The sequence below is a fragment of the Rhineura floridana genome, chromosome 8 (genome assembly GCF_030035675.1).
Source record: "Rhineura floridana isolate rRhiFlo1 chromosome 8, rRhiFlo1.hap2, whole genome shotgun sequence".
NCBI classification, from domain to species: domain Eukaryota; kingdom Metazoa; phylum Chordata; class Lepidosauria; order Squamata; family Rhineuridae; genus Rhineura; species Rhineura floridana.
This window is the reverse complement of record NC_084487.1, coordinates 38,590,806-38,618,615: the sequence shown is the minus strand read 5'-3', so window position 1 is coordinate 38,618,615 and position 27,810 is coordinate 38,590,806. Positions and strand designations below refer to the sequence as shown.

At 42.1% G+C, this 27,810-nt stretch overlaps 2 protein-coding genes across 3 annotated transcripts in view; one reads left to right on the top strand and one right to left on the bottom strand.

The window, feature by feature from the left end:
• Positions 1-27,810, top strand: part of SYN3 (synapsin III) — a 272,542-nt gene that overhangs the window by 45,137 nt on the left and 199,595 nt on the right. The window lies entirely within an intron of this gene.
• TIMP3 (TIMP metallopeptidase inhibitor 3) overlaps positions 6,477-27,810 on the bottom strand; it is a 57,333-nt gene continuing 35,999 nt past the window's right edge. The window contains exons 2-5 of the mRNA XM_061638973.1: positions 18,774-18,856; positions 10,436-10,547; positions 9,471-9,592; positions 6,477-8,567 (exon numbers count right to left, since the gene is read on the bottom strand). Of these exons, the coding sequence (XP_061494957.1) occupies positions 8,370-8,567; positions 9,471-9,592; positions 10,436-10,547; positions 18,774-18,856 (515 nt within the window). The 3' untranslated portion in view covers positions 6,477-8,369. The remainder of the gene's footprint in view (positions 8,568-9,470; positions 9,593-10,435; positions 10,548-18,773; positions 18,857-27,810) is intronic.

Sequence of the window (27,810 nt, the reverse complement as noted above, 5' to 3'; positions counted from 1 at the left end):
ATTGTCAGGGGACTGTTGACATCAACTCGAGGAAATTAAGTTTTAGACCCTTTGGAGGCCCACTGTGTATTGTTTGCAAGGCATTTTGAGGGTAAAGTTGCTCGCCTCCGTAGCAATCTTGATGCCTCGTCCACATCTACTATAGCCCCCGGTGAGGTGTCCAGTGCAACGTCTGCTGCAACTTCGTGGGAATGGTCTCCCTACTGGGAGGAAGGCCCAGGTATAAATTAAAAAATTAAATAAATAAATAAATAATGCAGCCTGACGACATGGACAAGGTGCATGTCATGATGCGGCCAGCAATCTGTCCTCTCAACCCTTGCCCTTCTTGGCTTATTAAAGCTTGCTGAGGGGGGTTGACCGAGTGAATCCAGAGTGTGGTCAATGCATCGTTGTGGGAAAGGGAGTGGTTCCAGCTGCCCTGAAAGAGGCGGTAATTCAACCACTCCTGAAAAAGCCCACCCTGGACTCATTGGTTTGTGACAACTACCACCAGGTCGCAAATACCCCCTTCTTAGGGAAGGTGATGGAGAGGGTTGTGGTGCAGCTATTGCAATTACTCTTGGATGAAACATTATCTTGACCCATTCCAGTTTGGGTTCAGGCCTGGTTATGGGACTTAATCGGTCTTGGTCACCCTGATGGATGACCTTTATTGGGCGAAGGACAGGGGGAGTGCGACTCTGTTATACTTACTTGATCTCTCAGCTGCTTTTGATACCATTGACCATGATATCCTTCTGAGCTGACTTGGTGAGATGGGTATTGCAGGCACTGTTTTACAGTGGTTCCCATCCTATCTCCAGGGTCATTTTCAGAAAATGGCATTGGGTGATTGTCTTTCAGACCCTGGCAGTTGTGCTCTGGGGTGCCACAGGGTACCAACTTGTCCCCCATGTTGTTTAACAGCTATATTAATCCCTTGGGAGCGGTCATCAGGAGATCAGGGGCGAGGTGTCAGCAGTACGCTGAATATCCCAGCTCTATTTCTCCGTAATGTCTGAATCGGGAGAGGCCGTGCAAACCCTGGACCGCTGCCTGGACTCTGGGTTGGGCTGGATGAGGGCCAACAAACTGAATCTGTATCCTAGCAAGACGGAGACACTGTGGGTTCGTAGTTTCCGAGTTTGGATAATTGGTCAGTTGCCTACTTTGGATGGGATTGTACTCCTTCTGAACGAGATGTTCTGTAGTCTGGGGGTGCTCCTGGATCCATCTTTGTTGCTAGAGTCCCAGGTGACCTCAGTGGCTCTGAGTGCCTTTTACCAGCTTTGGCTACTGCAGCAGTCTCTGGACTAGGATAGTCTGACCACTGTTATCCATGCGTGGTAACCTCCAAGCTGGATTTCTGTAATGCATCTGTGTGCATTACCTACCCTTGAGGTTAGTCCGGAAGCTGCAGCTGGTGCAAAATGCAGCGGCGAGACTGCTCACTGGGGCAGGGTATCACCAACATGTCACCCCACTGCTGAAAGAATTGCACTGGCTGCCCATTTGCTACAGGCCTAAGTTCAAGGTTCTAGTTTTGGTGTACAAAGCTCTATACAGCGCAGGACCAGGATACCTGAAAGACCATCTTATCCCTTATATACCCAGTCGATCACAGGTGAGGGCCTCCTGCAGATACCATCTTATCAGGAGGTCCGTTCCACAGAACATAGGAAACAGATCTTTAGTGCAGTGGCACCTACCCTTTGGAATTTCCTCCCCTTAAATATTAGACAGGCGCCATCTGTGTTATCTTTTCGGCACCTACTGAAGATCTTCTTTCAACAAGCCTTTTAAGTAAAGACCTTATCCCAGTCTGTGTCTGTTGGAATTGCTTTTTAATATGTTTTAAACTTTTTTTGAAAAAGATGTTTTCAAACCTTTTTTAAAATGTTTTTAAAGATGTTTTGTTTTAAAATGTTTTTAGTGGTTGTTTTGTTTTAATATATTTTAAGGTCTGTTTTTATGATGTTTTAAAGTGTTTTTAGTTCTTTTGTTTGCCACCCTGGGCTCCTACTGTGAGAAAGGGCGGGATATAAATCTAATAAATAAAATAAATAATAAATAAATAAGGTCACCCAGTGAACTTCATGGCTGGGTGGGGATTTGAACCTGGGTCTTAGTTCAACACTGTAACCCACTGGTGTTGGGAGACAGGACTGTACATCTTCAGACGGGAAGGATACCAATTTGATTGGACCTTTACATTAAGAAAACAAACCAACACCTCCCTGTCTGCAGGGAGCTTTTTATGAAAAGGGATAATTGGAGATGTGATTTTGTCACACACCATTTTTTCAATTAACAAAGACTAAAATTATAATTAGCGTGGGGGGGATCATGAACTTTTTTGAGTTTACAAAGGGGGTCCCATACTCATAAAGGTTGAGAACCATTGAGCTAGATGGACCAATTGTCTGACTTGGTATAGAATTTCAGCTTATTGTGTAACTAGAGCTTTGTTTTGTCCGTGTTAATCTTTTCAACTCCACTGACAGATCCGATAAAGCAAACCTCATAAATGACCACCACATATTATTTTGACTCCTGTATAGAATTTTTAAAGTAGCAAAATGAACAAGAACTAATGGAATGAAAATCTTGTTTGCTTTTGCATTTGACCAGTGATCCCCATGTGACCATTATCCTCGCCTCCAAAAATATTATAAGAAAGGGAAAGTTATGTGACCAACACATAGAAAAAGAGGAAATGAAATTCCCAGGAATGACACAGAATTGAATGTTAGATTGGAGGAAAAATAAATATATTTTCATATTTTCCCCTGAAACCATTGACACTTGCTCAAAGCAGAAAGACACTTTATTTTAACTGTGTGTGCACTCTCCTTGGGAATAAGCCCCAGTGAAAGCAGCTGAGCTTAAGCTTCTTCAAAACATAAGAGTCATTAGCATTCTGCTTCCAGCCCACAGTAGCCAGACAGATAGCTCAACACTGTAAACCAAGGGGAGGGAATTGTCTGTGATAGAAATAAAACACTTTATTGTTTTAGAATAAAAGGACAGTATAAAAAGTGAACATTATTACCTTAAAAGACAATATACATTCAATGGATATAAAATTTATAAATAACAAAACAAGGAGGAAAACTGTAAACAGTGCTACAAAAGTTAGCAAGAAGTATATTCCTTCTGTGGAGGCTTCCTGGATTGAGTTCTTCATGAGTTGCCATAATTGTTAGGGATAGTAATGGAGAAAAGAATGTACATATACAGCCCAGTGCAATCCCTGTTTGTTCAGCAGGAAACCCCACTGAGTTCCATTGGCATACTAAGGCTGTAGTCCTATGCACACTTTCCTGGGAGTAAGCTCCTTTTAACTCAGTGGGGTTACCTTTTGAATAAAGAGGCATCGGATTAAGCTTTCTTTAAATGAACGAGAGTTCTTCATTGGGCTTGCACAGACCTATATCCCAAAACCTTTGGAATCAATAGGAAAGCATCAGTTGACTTCAACAGGTATGGCTCAGGCCCATAGACTAAGTGCAAAGCTAAGCTTAGCAGCTATGATGACTAGAGAGTTGCACTCAGGTCTGGGTTACCTGTTTCAAGTCCCACTCTTGTCATGGCAACCTGTAAAATAGGGATGATGGCAAAGGTTGTTATGCAAGGGAATGAAGTAAAGATTAAAAAGCACTTTGCAATTTTGTAAAAGAAATTATTTATAAAATTATCAGTAGTGGATGGTGGGGTGGGGTGATGGTGCTTACCTGACCTCCTGGCAGTGCAGTTGCTGCTGCCTAGTGGGAGAGCAAGAAAGCGGGAAGGTTGGGTCTGTGCATATGCACCACAGAAGCTAATATGGTGCTCTTGCCAGTGCATTTGCACAGCACTGACCTCCCCACCACATTGCTTCTCCCATTCTCCCTCCCAGTAAACAGCAATGACTCTGCTGCCGCGAGATCAGGTGAGCACCGTGACCCCAGCTCACAGAGCACTACTGATTATTAGTAGCATTAAAAAAATTGGAGATCTCACAAAAGAAATGTATTTTTTGCTGGGTTCTTCCCCCTCAATCTTTCCCCTCCATTTGACTCCTTACTAAAACAAAACAAAACCCAAACAACCCTCTTGGATGGCTTGTTTATCAGCAGGGTGAAAGGTTATTTATTATTATTTATTTATTAAATTTATTAGTCACCCATCTGGCTGGCTGTCCAGCCACTCTGGGCGACGTGCAAAGTAAAAACATACAAATACATCAAAACATTAAAAATCTCAACAATAATAATAAAATCTAACCCACCCCAAATGCCTGCCTGAAGATCCAGGTCTTCAAGGCCCGGCAGAAGCTCATCATAGAGGGGGCATGGCAGAGATCATTTGAGAGGAAATTCCACAAAGTGGGGGCAAAACTGAAAAAGCCCTCTCCCTAGTTCTCACCAGTCTAGCTGTTTTAACTGGTGGGATAGAGAGAAGGCCTTTTGAGGCTGATCTTGTTGAGCGGCATCCCTGATGATGTTGGAGGCGCTCCTTCAGATAGACTGGGCCGAAACCGTATAGAGTTTTAAAGGTCAGAACCAACACCTTGAACTGGGCCCGGAAAACAACCGGTAACCAGTGCAACTCCTTCAGCACTTGAGTGATGTGATCTCGCCGGTGGCTGCCTTTAATTAGGCGAGCCGCCGCATTCTGTACCAGTTTCAGCTTCCGGACCGTTTTCAAGGGTAACCCCACGTAGAGCACATTACAGTAGTCTAGGCGAGAGAAGGCCAGGGCATGTACCACGGATGGGAGCAGATTGTTGGGAAGGTAGGGGCGCAGCCTCCGTATCAGATGGAATTGATACAGCGCCGCCCGGCTCACAGCCGAGACCTGAGCCTCCATGGACAGCTGGGAGTCAAGAATGACCCCCAGGCTGCAGACCTGGTCTTTCAGGGGCAATTGTACCCCATGGAGCACCAGGTCAACAACCCCCAACCTTCCCTTGTCTTCCACAAACAGTACCTCAGTTTTGTCAGGTTGTTCTCTTCTGCCCTTGCCTGCTTAGCTGTGTGGCATGCTCTCGAAAAACTATTACCTTTTGCAATGGACAATGGAAATCTCCGTACAAAAAGAAATAACTTTTTGGGATGGGTGATGTATTTTTTGTTTTGTTTCCTACAACACACACAAATATATTATATAGCCTGTTTACCTTCTTGGCAATTAAAGAGATTTCCACAATAACTTGATAGCAGAACTGTAATGTCTCAGCTATGATCTTAAAATTGTACAGTCAGTGAAAATAATAAAAATGCAAAGCTGCCAATCAGTGGAAATACAGATCAAAAATTGTAACAGCCCAGTCAACAGGAAACTGCTTCTCCTTGTCTCTTATTGAGATCTGAATTCATGTTGGGTTTATCTGAGAAATGAGACAAACTGAACTCAGGCCACCTTATCTCCAGAAAGATGATAATCATCACTGCTGGAAACACTAAAATGCTGTCCCACCTCCCATTCCCTGAATTTGGCCTGCAGCAATATAACATAGACTTGTTAACTTCCATTTCGAAAGGGTGATTACTTTGATGGAGAGGATTAACTCAAGTCTCAGTTTGATTTTACATGGCTTTAGCAGTTTTCAACATCTACTTTATAGGTATGTAGATAAGTTTGGAGGATGCATCCTACTGGCTATTACAAAACACATGATCTGTGCAGCTGCTGTCCTCAAACCACATATGGCAGAGCACATCTGCATACACTTCCAATAGGTACTTGTATAATATAGTGAAGGGCTGTATTATGGACTGATCCTTGGCATGACCTTGGCCATACATATTAAAGAAGGGCCCTATTATCAGTGCCTATTGTGCAACTTTTTGTTCCCAAAGTATGGAGAGGGATCCATGCTTCTGGTTCAAAACTAAAATGCATATGCCCTTAGCACAAATCCACTGATTTTGGTTGGATTAGGAGTAAGTAATCAAGATCCTCTCCCTGGAAGCTACAACAAAATAATGAGTGCAATCTTGAGATCAGGGCCAATCTGCACAATAGGGAGAGCATTTGATAAAACTGTACTAAACCAGACTGCAGGCTAGGGATTGCATGACTAAATGCTCCCTCATATTAAAATAGATTCCTACATAAAAACTAAACATCAGCCAAAAAAAAAAAAAAGGTTCTAGCTTAATCTTCTCTGGGATACGCTGATTTTCTGTGTAAAGGGATTTTTGCTTTCTTTCCTGGATCACAGTCCTGAACTCCAGCTCATGAATCTCTTTCAGGTGTGGGAGCTCCAATGTATTCATGAAGCTCTCCATGCCTTGCAAGAAGGTAATTAGGCATATGCTTTAAGTTGATCACTTTCCAGCTTATGAGATGTCTGTTTCCTTACATGGAATGGACTGAAGATAGATAGCAACTTAAGACAACTTTTGAAAAGTAAAGAAAACTTGTGTTCAATGTTAATATTTCACCCCACTCCACAGCCTCCGTATACGGCTGCCCATCCCATCAGTAAGCCTGCTTCTTGACAACAGTAACATGTAAAATACTTTTATTTTATTACAAGATTTTATATTATACTTTTCATAATAAAAACAAACAAATCGTCAACCCCACAGTGAAGGTGGGACAACCTGCTCCTTCATCCCTAATTGCCAGGAGGCATACAGAGCCCACAAGCACAGCTCTGCTTAAACATAGCCAGCAAGAGAATACATCACATGCTCCGCCTAAAATGTTCCTTTAGGCTACAATCCCATACATACTTACCTTGAAGTAAGTCCCACTGAACTCCGTGACACTTGCCTCTGAGAAGATATGCATAGGATTGCATTGCTAGAAGAAGAGATCTAGCGCTTTAGGAATACTTCCAAAGTACTTCTCAGGAGGGGGGGCTCCCCATCCTGTATCTGCTGACTACTTTCGTTTTCATATGCAGACTGATGCAGGCCATTTCTGAGGAGGAAAAAATTACCAAGGAGCTATCTCCTCCATAGCATTCACATGATAATACAGTGTTGTGAAAAGGCTCCTGTGTAATCAAATTGCTACACCATGAAAAGTCCTATTAACTCAGTATTTTTCAATATTTTGATGAATCTGTAATCTTACACCAGGGCACTTTCACAAGGCCATTTTATCATCCATGTTGAAGGAGGGAAACATGGTGACCCTTCACTCTTTAAATAGTTGTGTGAATTGGCCCTTATTGCGGCTGAAAGGAGAGGAGGGAAGCACATGTGGGGGTGGATGGGGAATAAGCACCCCTCACTACTGTAGAAAGAGTTTCAACATCTTGAGTTTTAAACAAAAATAAAGTAGTGACCAGTGACTTGGAATGTGAAGATTGCTCCTTTGAAAAAAAAGAATCAAACTTTCATTACTTATAGCATGAAACAATTCCATGTCCTGTCAACATTAGCTTATATCATCACATCTATATACATTTCCATTCAGCAAAGCAGTGTTTTTGGCATCCGATTTCTTAATGCCAATAGCCCTAATTAAGTTTCTTCTTTTGTTCCTTTCCTCTAGACTTTCCTTTGTCCCCCTTTCCATGTATCTCAGTTGGACTGTATTTATTTAATCTTGTACTGATCTGGTTGCATCTATTTGGGTTTACATAGGTGTTGAAAGGGCATCTTTGCTTCCAGGTTAAAGCCACAAAAATGCCTTGGTGTTGATTTGGTTCTAAACAGATTTGCTCCATACTTGCAAGAGGGACTCATTCCATTAACGGATGGTGATTTTTAAAAGCTGTTATTTCTGCTCTTGCAAACCCAGAACTACCCTGGAGCATCTACATGCACATTTGGAACGTTACAGGCATTTTGATGTGGTGCTTTTAATGCACATGACAGCTGGATTCCCCCAATGCTCCATCCAGTACAAACATCATAACTTTCTTTTCATCCATCTGCCGCGTGGCTTAAATTTGCTGACATTGTTAATCCTAATTGGTTGCATTTTTAAAAGTATCTACATGGTCTGAGGATTGAATGTGTGAATGAAGAAGCTGCTTAGGGAGGGGACTGGAATTTTGATACGATTGAAATTTTTGAGATTTTTGTTTTCCTACAAAAATATAGATTATATTGCTATATAGAGAGTGATAGATAACTTAGAGCAACAGCTCCCTTATTTATCTGGTGTTCAAATAGGAGTCCCCAGATAAATATCTTCTGACCAAAATGGGTGATAGCAATTTTTAAAGTGATTTAACACAAAAATAATAATAATCAGTTAAGACAGCATAGATTTTTTTAAAAACAACAACAACAACAACAACACCAAAGTTCGAAGTGCTAAAATTTGCAAGAAACAGGCACTAATATCATGGTTGTCATCATGATCTGATATGAGTTAGTGTCCAAAGAATGCTCGGCCACATGGGAGGGAAGGAACAAAAAAGAAAGAGGGTTGGGTGCTCAGGGGTCTGTGGCATTGATGATTGTTTTATCAGGAGGTGCCCATCCTCTGTACCAGCTGCAGTAGCCCTCCTTCTGCTTGATGCAGGCATAGTGCTTTGACTGGTACCCTGGCTGGCCGAAGCTGGAAAGCATGTCTGTCCACAGGCACTCATTCTTGGAGGTCACAAAGCATGGAAGGTAGTAACAGGGTTTAATCTGTAGTTACAAAAAGAAAACAAGTTGTAGGGTCAGCTTGAATGATTTAAGGACAGCAGGTGCTCTAAGGTTTTCTGTCTAACAGTGCAAACCTGTATGTGTCTGCTCAGAAGCAAGTCCCAATGAGTTTGATGGGACTTACTCCCAGGTAGGCATGTGTACAACTGGACCCTAGACCATGAAGTTCTGTGCCAAACTTGGCTTTTTCTTTGTTTCGAAAAGCATCAGATCTGGCTGGAACCTGCCAAGACTAGCCATGGGATACAAGGGTAATTCAACCAAATTCTAAATATGAACTCTGTATACCGTGAAAGTACATATCTAGTATTTTTATAATGAGCTGGTCCAAAATTATATCTTCTCACTTGCCCTGTGCCTTTATAAATGTAGCAACCCTCCAGGCCTCTCTCTCTGGCTCTTAGGACTCTTCCCAGGCCACACCCTCTCCCCAGCCACACCCCTCATTCGCTTTGCTCTACATCCTCCTTGAGCTGGAAAGTGTTCGTGAACTCTGATAATACCTCTTGCTTGCCTGGATGGAGGATACAGAGGGCTGTGTGTAGAAACCACCCTATTGTACAAAAGTAATATTTTGTTGCTCCACCAACTTTTGTCTCTGGGCCCACCTACCACTGGCATATGGCCTCCCAGAAGATTGCCCAGAGAGGAATGTGGCCCTTGAGCTCCCCAGCTCTGCTTAAACCTAAGGGAGATTTATGCCATGTGAAAGAGTTCTTAGTCCTTGCAGTGCTTTCATTTTGGTGTTCTCTTCCCAGATTTTCACAGGAAATAAAATTCAAAAGAATTTCCTTCCGGTGTGTCTCTTGGCCACCCTTCCCATCACATCCCTAGTGCATGACGTTACTGACAATTCTTGGAGCGGTTGCCATAGACAGCACACACCTTGCAGCCACAACCAAGGTGGTAACGATGGTTTAGTCCTTTACGCTGGGAGAGGGTCAGTTGATCCCACTTCTCATTCATATTACACAGTCCCGTGTAAACCTTTCCATCATAAACACGGCCTAGAAAATACAATTGCAAATTAGCCATTCCAATGTCATTCAATTGTTATATTCCTGAATGTGCTAATATTCTTCGTGTCAGTACTTCCACAATTTGGAAGTTGATACCAGCTATGGAAGTTGATTTGATCTGAGTTGATACCAGCTATGAAAGTCCCTCCTGCATGCAAGTGATTAGCAATATAATGGTTATCTTTGTAATAAAGCACAGCATTTTATCATATTCTTTTTTGCATCCTTATTTTCATGCTGGGATTGTTTCTGCAACACCTATATAATTGGGTGGGAGGAAGGAATGCTCAATGCAATTCTCGTAATTTGAATTTGACTGCAAAAAACCCAAATTTGCATGTTTCCTGTTCAAACTTTTCCCAACATTTCCCATTGTAAATGATGATGGTTTTAGAAAGAACAAGTTGTAGAAGAACCGAATTTGTCAACTTGGTATTTAAAATTCATGAAAAAATTCATGAAAAAAAAAAAAGATTGAAATTTTTACTTTATTTAATTTTAAATTTTAAAAAATGTATCTCTCAAAGGTCAACTTGAAAATGTTCAGAGCTTTTTTTAAAGTTGATTTTGAATTCTGAAGTGCTGATGATTTCTGAATTTGCGTGAACTGTCATTTTTCTAATGAATAATACTGAGTAAAACAAGCAGCCAGCAATCCTGTACCTAACTGGCACAGATAATTCTAGAAGTAGTGTTAAGTTTTTGAAATCTAGGGGATTAATACTTGCAAGCCACATCCAATAGCAGTAAGCTGCAACCCCTCTAAAAATACTATTGAAATAAATGCAGCCTACAAGCAAACTGTGACAGAGAACTCAGTTACTTCTTTACCTGTAATCAAATACTGGTACTTGTTGACCTCCAGCTTGACCCCACAAAGACTTTCAGAGGCCTCTGTGTAGATATACTGAACATGTGGCATCTTGTCAAAACCCCTGTACATCTTTCAAAAGAAGAGAGAGAGAGAAAAGTCATTCAATGAAAAAGACTTAGTTTGGAATTTCTTCTACATATCTTAGCTCACAGTATTACTCCAGGGTGGTGGCCCTATATTTCTATAGAATATATTTTAGTACATTTTCTAGCACTGTAGCCTTAGGAAATTTGGCAGATGATGGGCTTGTACAGCATCAAACGTGTGTATACTCAGCAGGCCACTAATATTAGAGGACAATATTGTCCTTTTTCCATTGCTGAATCCCTTCAGCTCAGTGGTAGAGCATCTGCCTTGCATGCAGAAGGCCCCAAGTTCTATCCCTGGCATCTCCAGGTAGGGCTGGAAGAGCCTTCTGCTAGAAACCCCAGAGAGCCACTGCCAGTCAATGTAGATGGTAGTGAGCTAGATGGACCACTGGTCTGATTCAGTAAAGTTTCCTATGTTCCCATAGTTAAAGACAAGATATATGCCCTTCACATTTCCAGATGTCTGATCCCCCTCACTGGATCGCCATTCCCAACATTCCTGGGAGGGAAGCACCTATTAACTGGTATTGGTTTTGGTTGGTAATGTAAGGCATGCTGTACTCTGTTCAGAGACTGATGGGCACATTTTGCTACCTTGTACAATGTCTGTGGAAAGAAGGAAAGTCTCCTGAAAAGAAACCCCTAATCATTGTTCTTCAAAATACCTAGAATATCCTGCAACTTGTATTAGCCTTTGGCACAATCCAATGCTTTTTGCAACCTGCACTGTTGTACCATGCTCACTTGAGAAGAGGAGACATTTTTCATGGATTGCTCCTTTTATCAATAAAGAATAACCAGGAAGACAGCATTACTATTCTTGGTATCTTTCACAGTCCTGTATTTTAGGAAACTAATGTTAGAGAGCAAAGTATCAATGAGCATTGCCAGGTAATGCCTGTTAGGAGAGCACCAATTCCCATTGACTCAGTATTCTAATACCTCCAAATATCAATGGACACCTTTCACTCCAGAGGCCTCCCTGACCCCAATGATCTCCTTGCCAGAGAGGGTCATTTTGGGAAAGGAGGGACAGTAGAGTAGGGAGTTTCCCCAGACCCAGTTTGTAATGGCCCCAAACTTAAATGAGTTAATTTGGGCCAAATCAAACCATGCTCAAATCAGGTTAAGCTGGGGAATGGCTCATCTGTATTCCATGTGGTTCACTGAATCATGTTGTTTAGAGCTCACATGCCAGTGTCATCAACCCCTGGGGCAGCAGGGGAAACCAACGTGGTGTTCTCTAGCTGTTGTTGGACTACAACTCCTATCATCCTTGACCACTAGCCACGCTAGCTGGGTCTGATTGCATCGTGTTAATTAACCCTGTCCTAGAGAGTTTGCTTGGGTGCTTACTATAAAATCTGGCAGTCTCACATGCAAAGCAAACTTTAACAGCTATGTGAATTCTAACAGCTAAGTATGTTAAAGAACCATGCCACTCTGCTTCCTTTTTTATTTGCTCACAGACTAAGTAGGGTAAAGTGTAGCACAGCCAAGTCTCCCGTCTTTATCACAAACATTTATGTGGGGAGGGGGGATCTGTCATCTTGCCTAGTGGCCAAATAGTGGCAAAACATTTCATTCTAATGGCACCATTCATTCATTTCACAGAACTGCCCACTCTGTGTCCACCATGCAGAGAATGGCTGCTTCCTCTCAAAAAGTCAGAGGAGAGCAGACTTCTGGGGATAATCTCACACTTCACTTCTCTGAACACAATCATGTGGGAGAAGCAATCCATAAGTAGGGCACATGGGGTTTTGCCATAATTTTCTGTCCCTGCATGTATCAGGCTGCTCATAAGAGGCAGAGAAGGCACTGCCAGAGGGGGGAAAAAGATAGCAACCCTAGCAGCATACCTCTCTAACAGGTCTGCTAGAGGTGACAGCAGCAGATCCAAGTGTAGCATGGACAGATGGGAAGCAGATACCCTTTTCTCACTTGGGTGTTGCCACCAGAACTGCTTCCCCCTAGACATTCTTCTTCCAGTGGGGCTCTGAGACCTGACGTAGCCCCTGTGGGAAGAATGCTGACTGGGGAGAAGCAGGATTTTGGGTGGTGAGGAAGCACCGGTAAGGAAAGAATTCATCACATCACCTACATCTGACTCATTCTTATCCTTTCCTCCACAAATGCAAGTCAATGAGCGCTTCCAGACTGTCGCTATTTTGTGGGTGGGATTCAGTGGCATATTGGCAAACTCAGGCCATACAATTAAAGTGGATTTGGAGGTCTTGCACAACAAACTTGTCCCTTACCTCTGGTAAGGACAATGACAGGGAAATGCCTGCAAGTATGGGATAACAATTGCTTGAAACAAACCAAAATGAATGTTCAATTAACAACCAATGTCACCTAACTTAACCACAAACATTGTGCAAACAAACCAGGATGAACGCTCAGTGGAAAGAGTGCCTGGAAGCAACAAATGTCACACCATTCCATTTTATCATGAGGGCATTGTTGCCATCGCTGACCAAAATGTTTTATCTCTGGATGTGCCTGGCAAATGTTAGGCTTGCCACAAGGATGTGTCCAATTCCTGGAGATCCAATCTGCCTGCCCTTGTGGTGCCAGATCAGTCCCTTCTTTACAGGAATTTGGCACAGCCAACATTTTAACACATGGGCTGGGCTGCCAAAACATCTAGTTTGCCCTTATGTAGCCCATACAAAAGTTACTGATGCTCTTTGCCTCTATTCACATGAAAGGAGACCTCCCACCCCTAGTTATTATCAGCCATAAGCACAATCCCCACTAGCATATTGATGAAGAAAGAAAGAAAGAAAGAAAGAAAGAAAAGAAAGAAAGAAAGAAAGAAAGAAAGAAAGAAAGAAAGAAAGAAAGAAAGAAAGAAAGAAAGAAAGAAAGAAAGAAAGAAAGAAAGAAAGAAAGAAAGAAAGAAAGAAAGAAAGAAAGAAAACAAGGGACTGTGGGATTTCAAGCAAAAATTCCACTCCAGGGAAGGAGGTGTGTGAAGGCTGGTTTTGGCAGCAACTATAGTTTGTGATGGCTTCACTCCCTCACAGCTTTTATACTTAGCTGGATGATGCCTTATAAAGAGAATTACTGTTATTATGAAGCAGGCAAGAGGTTGTTTTTCTAAACCATTGCTTTGTCTAATGTGTTTCAGATTTCTAAAATCACTGCCAGAGTCTTTATTTGTTCCATTTTTCTCCTTTTTCTAAAGATATTTCAAAGATACTATAACTGCGATTTTGCAGCCAAGAACAACAAACCAGAGCAGATTTTTAACATTACATAACAAGAGATCAATTGCAAAACAAAAAAAAATGTCCAGAGCAACAGGTTTAAATAAAAGCTGCTCAACAGCTGGAAGGCACAGGAGACAGCCCTAGTGAGGGGAAGAAGCAACTTTTCTCTCTCTCTGCAGAGTCAGCAGGCCAAATCTAACTAGGCTCAAAGTGTCCCAAGTTTAGTGGCTCCTATATAATTAGCTTTCTGCAGATTTGTCACTGCTTCACTGTAGTTCATTCTGAAAAGCCACTGAAATTGTTCTGATTTGGGCACTTGTTGGTACTGGCAGTTGTTATGTGCCTCCAAGTCGACTATGACCTATGGCGACCCTATGAATCAGTGACCTCCAAGAGCATCTGTCATGAACCACCCTGTTCAGATCTTGTAAGTTCAGGTCTGTGGCTTCCTTTATGGAATCAATCCATCTCTTGTTTGGCCTTTCTCTTTTTCTACTTCCTTCTGTTTTTCCAAGCATTATTATCTTTTCTAATGAATCATGTCTTCTCATTATGTGTCCAAAGTACGATAACCTCAGTTTCATCATTTTAGCTTCTAGTGATAGTTCTGGTTTAATTTGTTCTAACACCCAATTATTTGTCTTTTTTGCAGTCCATGGTATCCGCAAAGCTCTTCTCCAACACATTTCAAATGAGTTGATTTTTCTCTTATCTGCTTTTTTCACTGTCCAACTTTCACATCCATACATAGAGATCGGAAATACCATTGTTTGAATGATCCTGACTTTAGTGTTCAGTGATACATCTTTGCATTTGAGGACCTTTTCTAGTTCTCTCACAGCTGCTCTCCCCAGTCCTAGCCGCTTTCTGATTCCTTGACTATTATCTCCATTTTGGTTAACGATTGTGCCAAGGTATAATCCTTGACAAGTGCAACGTCCTCATTGTCAACTGTAAAGTTGCATAAATCTTCTGTTGTCATTACTTTAGTCTTTTTGACGTTCAGTTGTTGTCCTGCTTTTGTGCTTTCCTCTTTAACTTTCATCAGCATTTGTTTCAAATCATTACTGGTTTCTGTTAGTAGTATGGTATCATCTGCATATCTTAAATTATTGATATTTCTCCCTCCAATTCTCACACCTCCTTCATCTTGGTCCAATCCCGCTTTCTGTATATGTTCTGCGTACAGATTAAACAACTAGGGTGACATGATACACCCTTGTCTCACACCCTTCCCGATGGGGAACCAATCGGTTTCTCCATATTCTGTCCTTACAGTAGCCTCTTGTCCAGAGTATAGGTTGTGCATCAGGACAATCAGATGCTGTGGAACCCCCATTTCTTTTACTACACAGTCAAAGGCTTTGCTGTAATCTATAAAGCACAGGGTAATTTTCTTCTGAAATTCCTTGGTCCGTTCAATTATCCAACGTATGTTTGCGATATGATCTCTGGTACCTCTTCCCTTTCTAAATCTAGCTTGGACATCTAGCATTTCTCACTCCATATATGGTAAGAGCCTTTGTTGTAGAATCTTGAGCATTACTCTACTCGCATGGGATATTAAGGCAATAGTTCAATAATTACTGCATTCCCTGGGATCTCCTTTCTTTGGAATTGGGATGCAGATGGAACGCTTCTAGTCTGTGGGCCATTGTTTAGTTTTCCATATTTCTTGACAGATATTAGTCAAAATTTGGATTGATTCAGTCTCAGTAGCTTGTAGCAACTCTATTGGTATGCCATCTATTCCTGGTGATTTGTTTCTTCCAAGTATTTTAAGAGCAGCTTTTACCGCGCATTCTAAAATTTCTGGTTCTTCATCATATGGTTCCTCCGTGAATGAATCTGTCATCCTGTCATCTCTTTTACAGAGTTCTTCAGTGTATTGCTTCCATCTTCCTTTTATTTCATCTCGGTCAGTCAGTGTGTTCCCCTGTTGATTATTCAACATCCCTACTCTTGGTTTAAATTTCCCTTTCATTTCTCTAATCTTTTGGAACAGGGCTCTTGTTCTACCCTTTTTGTTGTCCTTTTCTATTTCTATACAATAACTATTGTAATAGTTCTCTTTGTCCCTACGTACTAGTCGCTGTACTGTTGCATTTAGGGTTCTGACTGTGTTTCTATCTCCTTTTGCTTTTGCTTTCCTTCTCTCTTTAACCATTTGAAGAGTTTTTTCGGTCATTCATTGAGGTCTTTCTCTCTTTTTAACAAGAGGTATTGTCTTTTTGCATTCTTCTCTGATAACGTCTCTGACTTCATTCCAGAGTTCTTCTGGTTCTCTGTCAACTAAGTTTAAAGCCTCAAATCTGTTCCTTATTTGATCTTTATATGCTTCTGGGATGTTATTTAAATTGTATGTTGGCATTATGATTGCTTTGTTCTTCTTCTTTAGCTTTACTCTGATTTTCGATACGACCAGTTCATGATCTGTACCACAGTCTGCTCCTGGTCTTATTTTTGCAGAAAGTATGGAACTTCTCCATCTTCTGCTACCAATTATATAATCAATTTGATTCCTATATTGACCATTTGGTGATGTCCACGTGTACAGTTGTCTTTTCAGTTGGGGTAGAATGGGAAGTTATTTCTTTGGACTGTCATGCAAGTTTCAACCTTGTGTTTTGAGTGACTGTGGGCCAAACTAGATGAGACATCATTCACACAATCAGCAATGCGAATGCGGGGGGGGGGGCAGACAACAATTTGCATCATGAACCTGATGCAGGGTAAGCAGGGCTTGAACTCTTTGCTCCTCCACTGAAGCACCAAGCCAGATTCTCCCCCTCCCCCCGCCTTGCACATGCTATTTGACTGGAAGAAAAGCTCCCACTTGCACCAAAGGAAGATGTTTTTCAAATTCTAACAGCAATATTTATTTATTTATTTAATTTATATCCCACCCTTCCTCCCAGTAAGAGCCCAGGGCAGCAATGTTGTGATACAGTTGGTACAGCTTGAGGATGTTGACAAGGTGCTTGGACTGGTGCGTGCAACCACCTCTGTACTGGATCCTTGCCCCTCTTGGCTAGTGAAAGGTGGCAGGGATGGAACAGCCGGCTGGGTCAGGGAAGTGATAAATGCCTCCTTGAGAGACGGAATGGTCCCTAGTTGCTTAAAAGAGGCAGTAGTGAGACCACTCCTGAAGAAACCTTCCCTGGACCCAGATAATTTGAACAACTATAGACCGGTAGCGAATGTTCCATTCCTGGGCAAGGTCTTAGAACAGGTGGTTGCCAGCCAGCTCCAGGGGCTCTTGGATGACACTGATTATCTAGATCCGTTTCAATCCGGTTTTAGGCCCGGTTTTGGCACTGAAACAGCCTTGGTCGCCCTGTATGATGACCTATGTCGGGAGAGGGACAGAGGGAGTGTTACTCCGTTGATTCGCCTTGATCTCTCAGCTGCTTTTGATACCATCGACCATGGTATCCTTCTGGAGAGGCTCACAGAGTTGGGAGTTGGAGGTACTGCTTGGCGGTGGCTCCGCTCCTACTTGGTGGATCGTCTCCAGAGGGTAGGGCTTGGGGAGCATGCATCGATACCCTGGACTCTCCATTGTGGAGTCCCGCAGGGATCGGTCTTGTCCCCTATGCTTTTTAACATCTACATGAAGCCGCTGGGTGCGGTCATCAGGAGTTTTGGAGTGTGTTGTCACCAGTATGCTGATGACACGCAACTTTATTTCTCCTTTTCATCTTCTTCAGGTGAGGCTGTTGATGTGCTGAACCGCTGCCTGGCTGCGATAATGGACTGGATGAGAGCTAATAAACTGAGGCTCAATCCTGACAAGACCGAGACACTGTTGGTGAGTGCCTTCTCTGACCAGATGGTGGATGTTCACCCTGTTCTAGATGGGGTTACACTCCCCCTGAAGGAACAGGTTCATAGCTTGGGGGTTCTTTTCGATCCATTCCTGTCTCTCGAGGCGCAGGTGGCCTCGGTGGCACGGAATGCATTCTACCACCTTCGGTTGGTAGCCCAGCTACGTCCCTATCTGGAAAGCGACGACCTTGCCTCAGTTGTGCACGCTCTAGACTCTAGACTGGATTACTGCAATGCGCTCTACGTGGGGCTGCCTTTGAAGACAGTCCGGAAACTTCAGTTAGTGCAAAACGCTGCAGCCAGACTGCTAATGAAGACCAGGCGGTCCGCGCATATTACACCTGTTCTGGCGCGTTTGCACTGGGTGCCTATTTGTTTCCGGGCTAGATTCGAAGTGCTAGTTTTGACTTATAAAGCCTTACACGGTGCGGGACCACAGTACCTGGCGGAACGCCTCTCCCGATACGAACCTACCCGCTCACTACGTTCAACATCTAAGGCCCTCCTCCGAGTTCCAAATCACAGAGAGGCTCGGAGGGTCGTAACAAGATCTAGGGCCTTTTCAGTGGCTGCCCCCGAATTATGGAACAGTCTCCCCGATGAGGTCCGCCTGGCGCCTACACTTCTATCTTTTCAGTGCCAGGTGAAAACCTTTTTATTCTTCCAGGCATTTTAATCTACCTTTTAAGCTTTTAATGTATATGAGGTTATTTATTGTTTATATTTATGTTCTATTGTTCTTGTGATGTTATTGTATTTTATCCTATGCTGTACACCGCCCTGAGAGCCTCCGGGCTGTGGGCGGTATATAAATTGAACAAAATAAATAAATAAATAAAATAAACATACCAAAATGTATATACATGTGTGTATCCTATAGTAAAATGAGTACAAAAAATGAATTTTGAGATGCAATACATTAAAAAATAATGCGACTTCTGTATGTTTTTAAAGAATAATTAGCAACTTGATACAGAAATGGGATGAAACAGATTTATGAGTTCACACATATGAAACTTGGTCCAAAAACAGATTGATCCATTCATCCCTAGTTAGGATATGTAGGCGTTTCAGGAGATCCAAGATTCAGATGACATTTCTACCACAGTTTAAAATGTGTTGCTGTCTCAATTCAATATGACTGAATGTCGTATACGCACCTTCATTTGTTTGACAGTATACTGCATGGTCCCAAAAGGTCCATCTTTCATAAGCTTCTTGCCTACAACCTTGGCACGGATAACTGTAATGAAAAGAGAACGCTTTATGAATAACACTGGCACCCAGGTCATTCACGTGTCTGGCCTCTAGTCCGGCATCGAAGGCAGTATGCATCAATAAAATGTATCAACTGTCCCACAGTTATGTAATATTCATTTAGTTTCTATGCAAACTAAGGCTGTTAGCATGGTGGCACCAGTATTTTGGAACACTGTTCCTATTAAAATCAGACAGACACCTACAATTTTGATATTTAGTTGCCTGCTGAAAACATTTTTGTTTTGTGAAGCATATTTAGATAATTAATTTAATTCAGAGTTGGTCATTTGTTCTATATGTTATTATGTTATAATCTTACAGTGTTTTAATGATTTTATAGTACACTGTCATATTTTTCTTATGAGTTGGCAGTTCACAAATATTCTTAAAAGCAAGCAAACAAAGCTGCTTACATAATAGCATAAGCTACAAGAGTGGGAGGACTGAGGAGTGTTTCAAGTGCATAATTCTACTTTTGCTACATACATGTTGGTCATCAAATGAAATTTGGAAATTATCATTAAGAGCCAAGTTTCCAGGGTGGGTTTTTTATAACAATTACTTAGCTTACCCCTGAAGCAGAGAAAATCCCTTGGAGAAATTTTCCACTCTACTATATGGCTGTACTATTCCTTTGGTAGAACTAGAGAGCCACACTCCCAGTAAATGGATATGCTAAGATGGGCTCACCCAAAATGCCGTAGATGTCTTGAATCAGCATCTTTCCTCAGTTCCTTCCCTCAAGAGGTTTTGTCTGCCAAGCACTTTTTACAAGTTCCTTTCACAGACCAGGAAGAGGCAAACTCGACTCTGCTGATGTTAGGAAACTATTTACTGCCGGAGAAGGGACAGAATTTCTTTCCGTATAAAAGCAGGAGCCTAACCCACTCCCCAAGCTAAGGGTTGCCACTAGGAAATGAGTCTTGGTTCTTATTGAACAAGCTATTTAAGTTAGTGGCCTTATTTCATCTAAAGTGACATTAGCTGACATTTGGGAGGTTCTTGCCATGCGAGAACATCTGAGCAGCTTTAATGAGATTCTATTAGACTTGTGAAATTTCTCAGGGAAGGTTGCACATCTGTATTTTAAATTGCTTCTTCAAATACAAATAAGCCAAAGCCACAACATAAATGCAGGTTTAGGGCAGGATGGGGCAAAATTAGAGGACTTCTCTGTTACTTTCATGAAGCATAACAAAATGCATTATAGTTTCTCCTTGCCAAGATTATCTTCAGCTTTCATCAATCACTGGATGAATTGGAATGACCCAGATTGTAATTGTTCACAAATATTTACCCAAGGGAAGCAAGGAATACGGTTAGAATTTGCTTTGGCTCAAATGCAGGCTTGTGGCCTTTTCCTTTAAAAAGGGGAAATAATGGGGAAGTTTATTTACTAAAGGAGACATTCCGCTCACTGTCTAGGGCCCCCATAATGTCCACATGCCACTGAACATTACCCAAATTCATTTTTCTGTACCAAAGTGACTGTAAGCAACATACATGACCTGAAATAAGTGCCAAGCTTTCATAGTTAATGTAGTGACAGCTCTGAAACCAAATGACCTTCTGCTTTATAAAACAACTACTATTGTCTCACCTTTGCTTATTCTTTCTAACCTAAGGAATGAGTTTGCAGCAACATCTAGAGAATTAACCATGGCCCATTATGATTCTCTAGTTGTATTCTGTCCAGGGTGTGGCATACTTGGGCACAGATGAGTCCCTCTGCCAGCTTCTGCTGAAGCTGAATAATGCTCCTTGCCTTAGGCAGGCCTGCTCTGGAGTGGGAGCTCCAGCATGGGGGATCTTACTGACCCAAAGTCCTGCCTGGAGGTCTAACTGAGTGTGAAGTTTGCAGATTCTGACCGATTGGTCAGCTGTGTCAGAAGCGCTCAAGTCTGATCCCCTGGAAATGCACATTTCAAGCACAATTCCACTTCTGTGGAATTCTGTGGCAACTCTAGATTCACCTGTTGGTTTCTTTCTATCCTATCCTACAAACAAAAACAAAAAACAACATAGCATTTCAAAGTTATGCAATTCTACTGATGTTACTCAGATCTGAAAAGAATGAATCTGGGCTTTGGGAGAGTTTCTCTTTGAGACAAAACATGTTTGTGTAGAGTGTGAATTTCAAAAGCATATCCTGGTGTAAATCGTGGATATTGTGTTCTAAGTGATGCCAGGGATTGTTGTGCCAAAAATGACAGAGACAGAGATCAGTTTTCTTACAGATGAACAACAGCAGTAGTTCCCCATGTCACCCATAATATTTGGTGGACTACAGCCTTGCCTGAATTTCAAATGCCACACATAATATGGAATAGTGTTCTTTTGTCTTTAGAAGTTGCATAGAAGATTATTGAAGGTGCAACCCTTTGGGTTCACAAAGGAAGAGAAGAAGTTGTGTGTGCCTGAATTTTCCTTTCTAGGTCTCAGGAAAGCAAAGAAGTCCTATTTCATATGGAATCCAGTAAACCTATTTCACACACAGACCAAACAAACACAGACACACCAATTAAAATACGTTAAAGAATATGGCAGTACAAGTAGGCTAAAGCAAATAAAGAAATCCTGGCTTAATCAGGGGTTCTTCCTTTGTTTCAAGCACCATTTCTGGACAAGTGGCTGTATAACTTGTAGGATGGTGTGGTTTGAAAATATGCTCATCTATCCCTGACAGCAAACCCAGTCTGTGATTTTGATCCTTCTGTTGTCAGAATACAAAGGACTGGTCTTTTAAGCATACCAGCATGGGACACGGGCATCACTGAACAAGTAAACAAACCTTCCATAGTGGTAGTGAAGCCAGTAGTGCTGCTGAGCTAGCACAGAGGTGGCACATAATACCATGAAGGTAGAAGGGGCCACTGCTTGGCATTCCAGTGCTAAGTGCTTGGCCGTAGTGGATTCTCTGGTATGAACTAAAGCTGACGCCCTCTGCTCTGTCTACTAGAAATGCAAGCCACTGATTTGTAAGGCCACAGCCAAAGGGTATCTTAGGATGAGCTTGTAACTGGTTAAAGATGTAATGCACAAACCACTTAATCCAGAATAATTCCATAAAAGTCACAGGAGCTATTCTTAACAAAGTGGTTACTGGGAAATGACTGCTTTGCATTTACCACAGCACTTAGCCCTGAAAAATACTTTTTCTCGTGTGAAATTTTCTGTATGTTTCTAGCAGATAGTTGTGCATGTGTTGGCACAGTTTCCCTTGCTAAACCCTATCACCTGCTATTTGGAAATACTTCAAGTATTCTTCTTTGCTCGAACAAAGCAGCTTTGAGGAGTTTATTTAGAAGACAGCCCTCAAAATTCCATTTTAGATCCCATAGCTTATTATGCCAATGTAAGAGCTATAATACATTTACACAGGAACCTCATAAATTGCCTCATGCTGTGTCAGACTACTGGCCATCTAGCTAAATATTGCCTACACTGACTGGCAGCGGCTTTCCAGGGTTTTAAGTGGGGGTGATTCCCATCTGTCTGGAGATGCCAGGGGTTGAGCCTGGAACCTTCTGCATGCAAGGTAAATGCTCTACCACTAAGCTACAGCCCTTCCCCTAAGCCTTCTTCAACCCTCCCTGCCCTCATCATTAACGTGTGATGGAGTAAGGAGATCTCTCACTACCCACAACCCACACACTAGACACACACTGCACTGACCATGCATTTGTGGCAATGTGAAGGGAAGCTATTCATATACAGATGCATATGAGCTGGCCTCCACACATGTGATTAGCCAGAATTTCCTCTCACGTGGAGGAGGATGCACATATGTAGTTCCTCTTCACTGAATTGGTGGCTTCTGAGGGGTATGGTCAACTGGCAAGAGGCAGGACCACTGAAGATGTGACAGCATGTCTGAAGAAAGCTTTTTAAAAAAAGTTCTTATGTAAAATCTGCCGGCAATCAATTTATGTAAATATATGTATATATGTAACATCCTGACCCTAAAACTTGCATTTCTACAATGTAAGAGTGTTGGACAGATCTTGTGAACCACCAGTCAAATTTAGCCCACCAACCATGAGACCGAGAGTGAGACTCAAAAAACTTGCCTAAGAAAGAACATCCTTAATCAAACATAAGATCTGATCTTACAAAATCTACAAAAGTTGGGTTTGGAATCTACACTGCTAGTTTTTTGCTAGTCTGCTACTAGTCTACACTGCTAGTCTGACAGTCTTTTCCATTAGCCACAATCACTTTAAGGAAAAATAGAGGGTCCTAAATGTTATTTCATCAACTTACTGCATGCTAACCAGTAAAAAGATACCTTGAACACCCTTCTTAACTCTCTCCTTTCCTCCAGAGTCCCATTACAGTCCTACTATTACTGATGGGAAATTTTATCCCACACAAGTGGACACCAAAATAGCAGCATATTTTAAAACTGCAGCCCCTTTGATGTGGTGCCTATGAAAACACTCTGTGAAGAATGTTTCTGAGTACTTTGGGGTTTTGGGTCAAGTCATTTTGTGGGATCAGAGCAGCTGACAAGGTCTCACGGATGATTTGTAATTATTTATGTAATATTAAATTGGATAGGCATATAAATCTCTGATAAGATAAGCATGGCAGCTAAGCTATGATCCAAAAACAATCCCGACAGGCCAACCCTTAACAATATGATTGTCACTGAAGTATAGAGACGCAGTTCTTTACATTAAAAATACACATATTCCATATGCGTGTGTGCATATAAAACAGAAGCATTTTATTTTTGATTTGGTTTAATAGTTCCCCACCCCACAAAGAACTGGTTGGCTGTGCCAACTCTCCTGAGAGCTATAAAGGCATGCATGCCCAAAAGATTAACATGCATATATATCTTTGCAATTCTGCTTGCATTTATACAATGAGAGATAAATATAATATTTAGGAAAATTACGCCTGATACCTTAGCCCTTGTTTTTGATTTTTTACAGTGGGTTTTGCATTAGCAACGAACATATCCTGGGCTGTTATCATGGATGGGCATAGCCATCAGTAGGCAGGCTCTACCTATATTGAGTTTAACATTTTAGGACTAACCAGTGTGATTTTATTTCTTATTATTTTTTTCCTTTCATTTATGAATTGCTTCCTATGAAGCATCTCAAAGCACTTTCACAATACCATAAAACATATATAAAGCAATTGCAAATATATAAACAATCTATAAACTTACATATATTCATTAACTTACATTGAGAGAGGGCGATCTCTAACTTCCAGGGGGCGGGGTGGGGCGAGAGAAAGATAAGAGGCTACATCCCCCAGAAACAGCTGGGAGAAAATCTCACCCCCCCATACCCCAGTAAGGACCCGTGGGGTAACAGGGTTCTTGCTGGGGGGGAGATCCCCCCAAGTGATTTCTGGGGGCCCAGCATCTTCTTTTTTCCCTCCACCTATGCAAGTTAATGGAGAGGATGCTCTCTCCATTAACTGTCTATGGAGGTGTCCATGTGTTTTGGTCTTTAAAAAAAGATGACCTTTCAACTCTACCCACTTCTCCCATTGTGTGATAAAGACATGAGAGTACACATGACTTAAGGCACACACATACACATTAGATTTTACTTCGCAGTGGCCTGTAGCATGAAGAAATGCTATAAACAAGAATGATGCAGAGTTGTGTTGCATACCATGTGCCCCATGAGTGCTAACTGCATCTGCAAAAAAAAAATACCAGTATATGCTTTGCAAACTGAAGGGGCTTCATTGTGGATCGCTCTTACGTGTGGTGTTTCCAAGTATTAAATCTTGAGATGTATTTTTATATCAAAAATTGACCCCCAGATCAGTCCAGCTTGAGAGCACCAAGGAGAAGAAGGGGAAGCTATGTTGTAGCTGTCTTGCACCTGGAATTATGTTGTCCTCTTACCCATTCACTGTGGATCCCAATCTGTCCACATTTACTGCTTTTTAGCAGCTTTCTTTTTTGTTCTATTTCTACTTTGGCTCAGTCTTCTCCCAAAAGAGGGTCTATGACCCTCCTGGGAAAAGTGAAGTTGAAGCGGCAGGATTGCAGCTTGTGACTGATAGACAAATGGTCAAGGAATACCTAATCACTTTGAACGAGTTCAAATCTCCAAGGCCCAATGAACTGCATCCTAGAGTATTGAAGGAACTGGCTGAAGAACTCTCTGAACCACTGTCTATTATCTTTGTGAAATCATGGAGGATGGGTGAAGTGCCAGATGACTGGAGGATGGCTAATGTTGTCCCTATCTTCAAAAAGGGTAAAAAGAAGGAAGCTGGGAAGTATAGACCAGCCAGCCTGACATCAATCCCTGGGAAAATTCTGGAGCAGATTATAAAGCGGTCAGTCTGTAAGCACGCTGAAAACAATGCAGTGATTCCCAGAAGCCAACACGGATTTATCAAGAACAAATCCTGCCAGACTAATCTTATCTCATTTTTTGATTGGGCAACCTCCCTGGTAGACTGTGGGAATGCTGTGGACATAATATATCTTGACTTCAGCAAAGCTCTTGACAAAGTGCCCCATGATTTTCTGATTAGCAAGCTAGCTAAATATGGGCTGGATGGAACAACTATCAGGTGGATCCACAGTTGGCTCCAGAATCGTACTCAAAGAGTGCTTATCAATGGTTCCTTCTCAAATTGGGGGGAGGTAATGAGCGGGGTACCACAGGGCTGTCCTGGGCCCAGCGCTCTTCAACATTTTTATTAATGACTTGGATGAGGAGGTGCAGGGAATGCTTATCAGATCTGCAGATGATACAAAAATGGGAGGAATAGCTAATACCTTGGAAGATAGAAACAAAATTAAAAGGGATCTTGATAGGCTACAGCATTGGGCTGAAAACAACAGAATGAAATATAACAGGGATAAATGCAAAGTTCTACACCTAGGAAAAAGAAACCAAATGCACAGTTATAAGATGGGGAATACTTGGCTCAACAATACTCAGCAATAGTGCGAGAAGGATCTTGGGATTGTTGTTGATCATCAGCTGAATATGAGCCAACATTGCGATGTGGCTGCAAAAAAGGCAATGCTATTTGTTTCCAAATCACATGAAGTATTGGTTCCCCTCTATTCAGCACTGGTTAGGCCTCATGTTGAGTACTGTGTCCAGTTCTGGACACACACTTTAAGAAGGATGGAGACAAACTGGAAGGGCTTCAGAGGAGGGCAACAAGGATGATCAGAGGACTGCAAACAAAGCTCTATGAGGAGAGACTGAAAGAACTGGGCACATTTAGCCTTGAGAAGAGAAGACTGATGGGAGATATGATAGCACTCTTTAAGGACTTGAAGGTTGCCACACAGAGGACAGGTGGGATCTCTTCTCCATCATTCCAGAGTAAAGGACATGGAATAATGGGCTCAAGTTACAGGAAGCCAGATTTCAACTGAACATCAGGAAAAACTTCCTAACTGTTAGAGTGGTATGACAATGGAACCAATTGCCTAGGAAGGTGGTGTGTTCTCCAACACTGGAGGCATTCAGTAGGCAGCTGGACAGCCACCTGTCAAGTATGCTTTAATTTGGATTCCTGCATTCAGCAGGGGGTTGGACTCAATGGCCTTGTAGACTCCTTCCAACTTTATGATTCTATGATTATAGATATGATTATGCCTTGTTGAGATGACTCCATGGCTTGTGACTGTATGGAAAGAGTAGAAGGGAATTCCATTCTGACAGGAGAACAAGCCTAGATAGCTTTTGAGAAAAGCAGAATGATGTGCAGTGACGGTTAGTATCATTTGCACTGCTGGGGAGGTGGATGAATTCTTTCAAGTGACAGGGATTCTTTTGTTTGAAGTTGAACAGATAATGCCTTTTGCTGTCAGCAAAACTAACTGCCCAATCCTATGCATGGTGTGCACTGGCATGAGGTAAAGCCGGCTGTGTACTTACCAGGCACAGAATGCAACCTCCGCAAAGCAAGGTGCAGGCTGAAACCTGAAGCATCTACATAGGATTGAACTGTTCAGACTGTACTGTTTTAAAAGGCTCACCTAAGAAAAGCTTGCAGTTGGGCAACATTTTTTAACAGCGCCGGCCGTACTATTACGGCGAGTAAGATGGCAGGTGGTGGGTTCCTGAAAGGGCAGCAAATTGTTAGTTATTTAATTTGCTATTGACATAGTTTTGCTGCCAGGGAAGGGGCAGTAAAGGCGGTTATGGGATTTTCTGCCACAAGTGCCGAAATAACTTGGCTGGTCTTGGGTGTTATGCATCTTGACTTTGGGCAGGTGAGGAATATGGGAGGTATTTGCTGTTCTATCTCAGGCAGCAAAATACCTTGGCCTGTTGAAAGTGGGGTAAGAGCAACTCCTGTTTTATTCTTTTGTTTATGTTCCAGAAGGGAGATAGAGCTAGGGTCCTCCAGATGGATAGGCTTGATTACCTTTACCTGTGATGCTCTGACTGACTTCCTTCCGCCACTAGACTTTAGGGAAGCTTATCCGCCCCTCCTCCTTCCGCCCTCTCCTTCTCTTCTCTGACTGTCCAGGAGAGAGGAGACATCCTTTTGTCTCTGCTCTCTCCCTCCTGAGCCATGAGGTCAACTCCCACGCCTGGGCATTGCACCTCCAACTTAGTTAGTTAGAACTGGGCATGCCTTTCTATCTACTATGTATTTCTATAAATAAAGTAGCTTTTCTTATTTTACTAAGTCTTAAGTCTCAGTGATCCTGATGCAGGGTAAAAGCCTGCTTTCTAAGGTAAACGCACACACACGCTGGCACACACGCATTTCAGACCGCTGTTACTCTCTGCTGTGCTGCTTAACTAATTTAGCACCAGCAACAAGGCCCAGGCCTCTTTTTAGAAGCATCTACGAGAGGGAGAAAGAGTGAAAAGCTCTGATATTTCTGTAGAATCAGTGGGGTTAAGGCTGGTTTATCATCATCATCATCATTAAAATTTATATACTGTTTTTCATTTCAAGAAGAAATACCAAGGC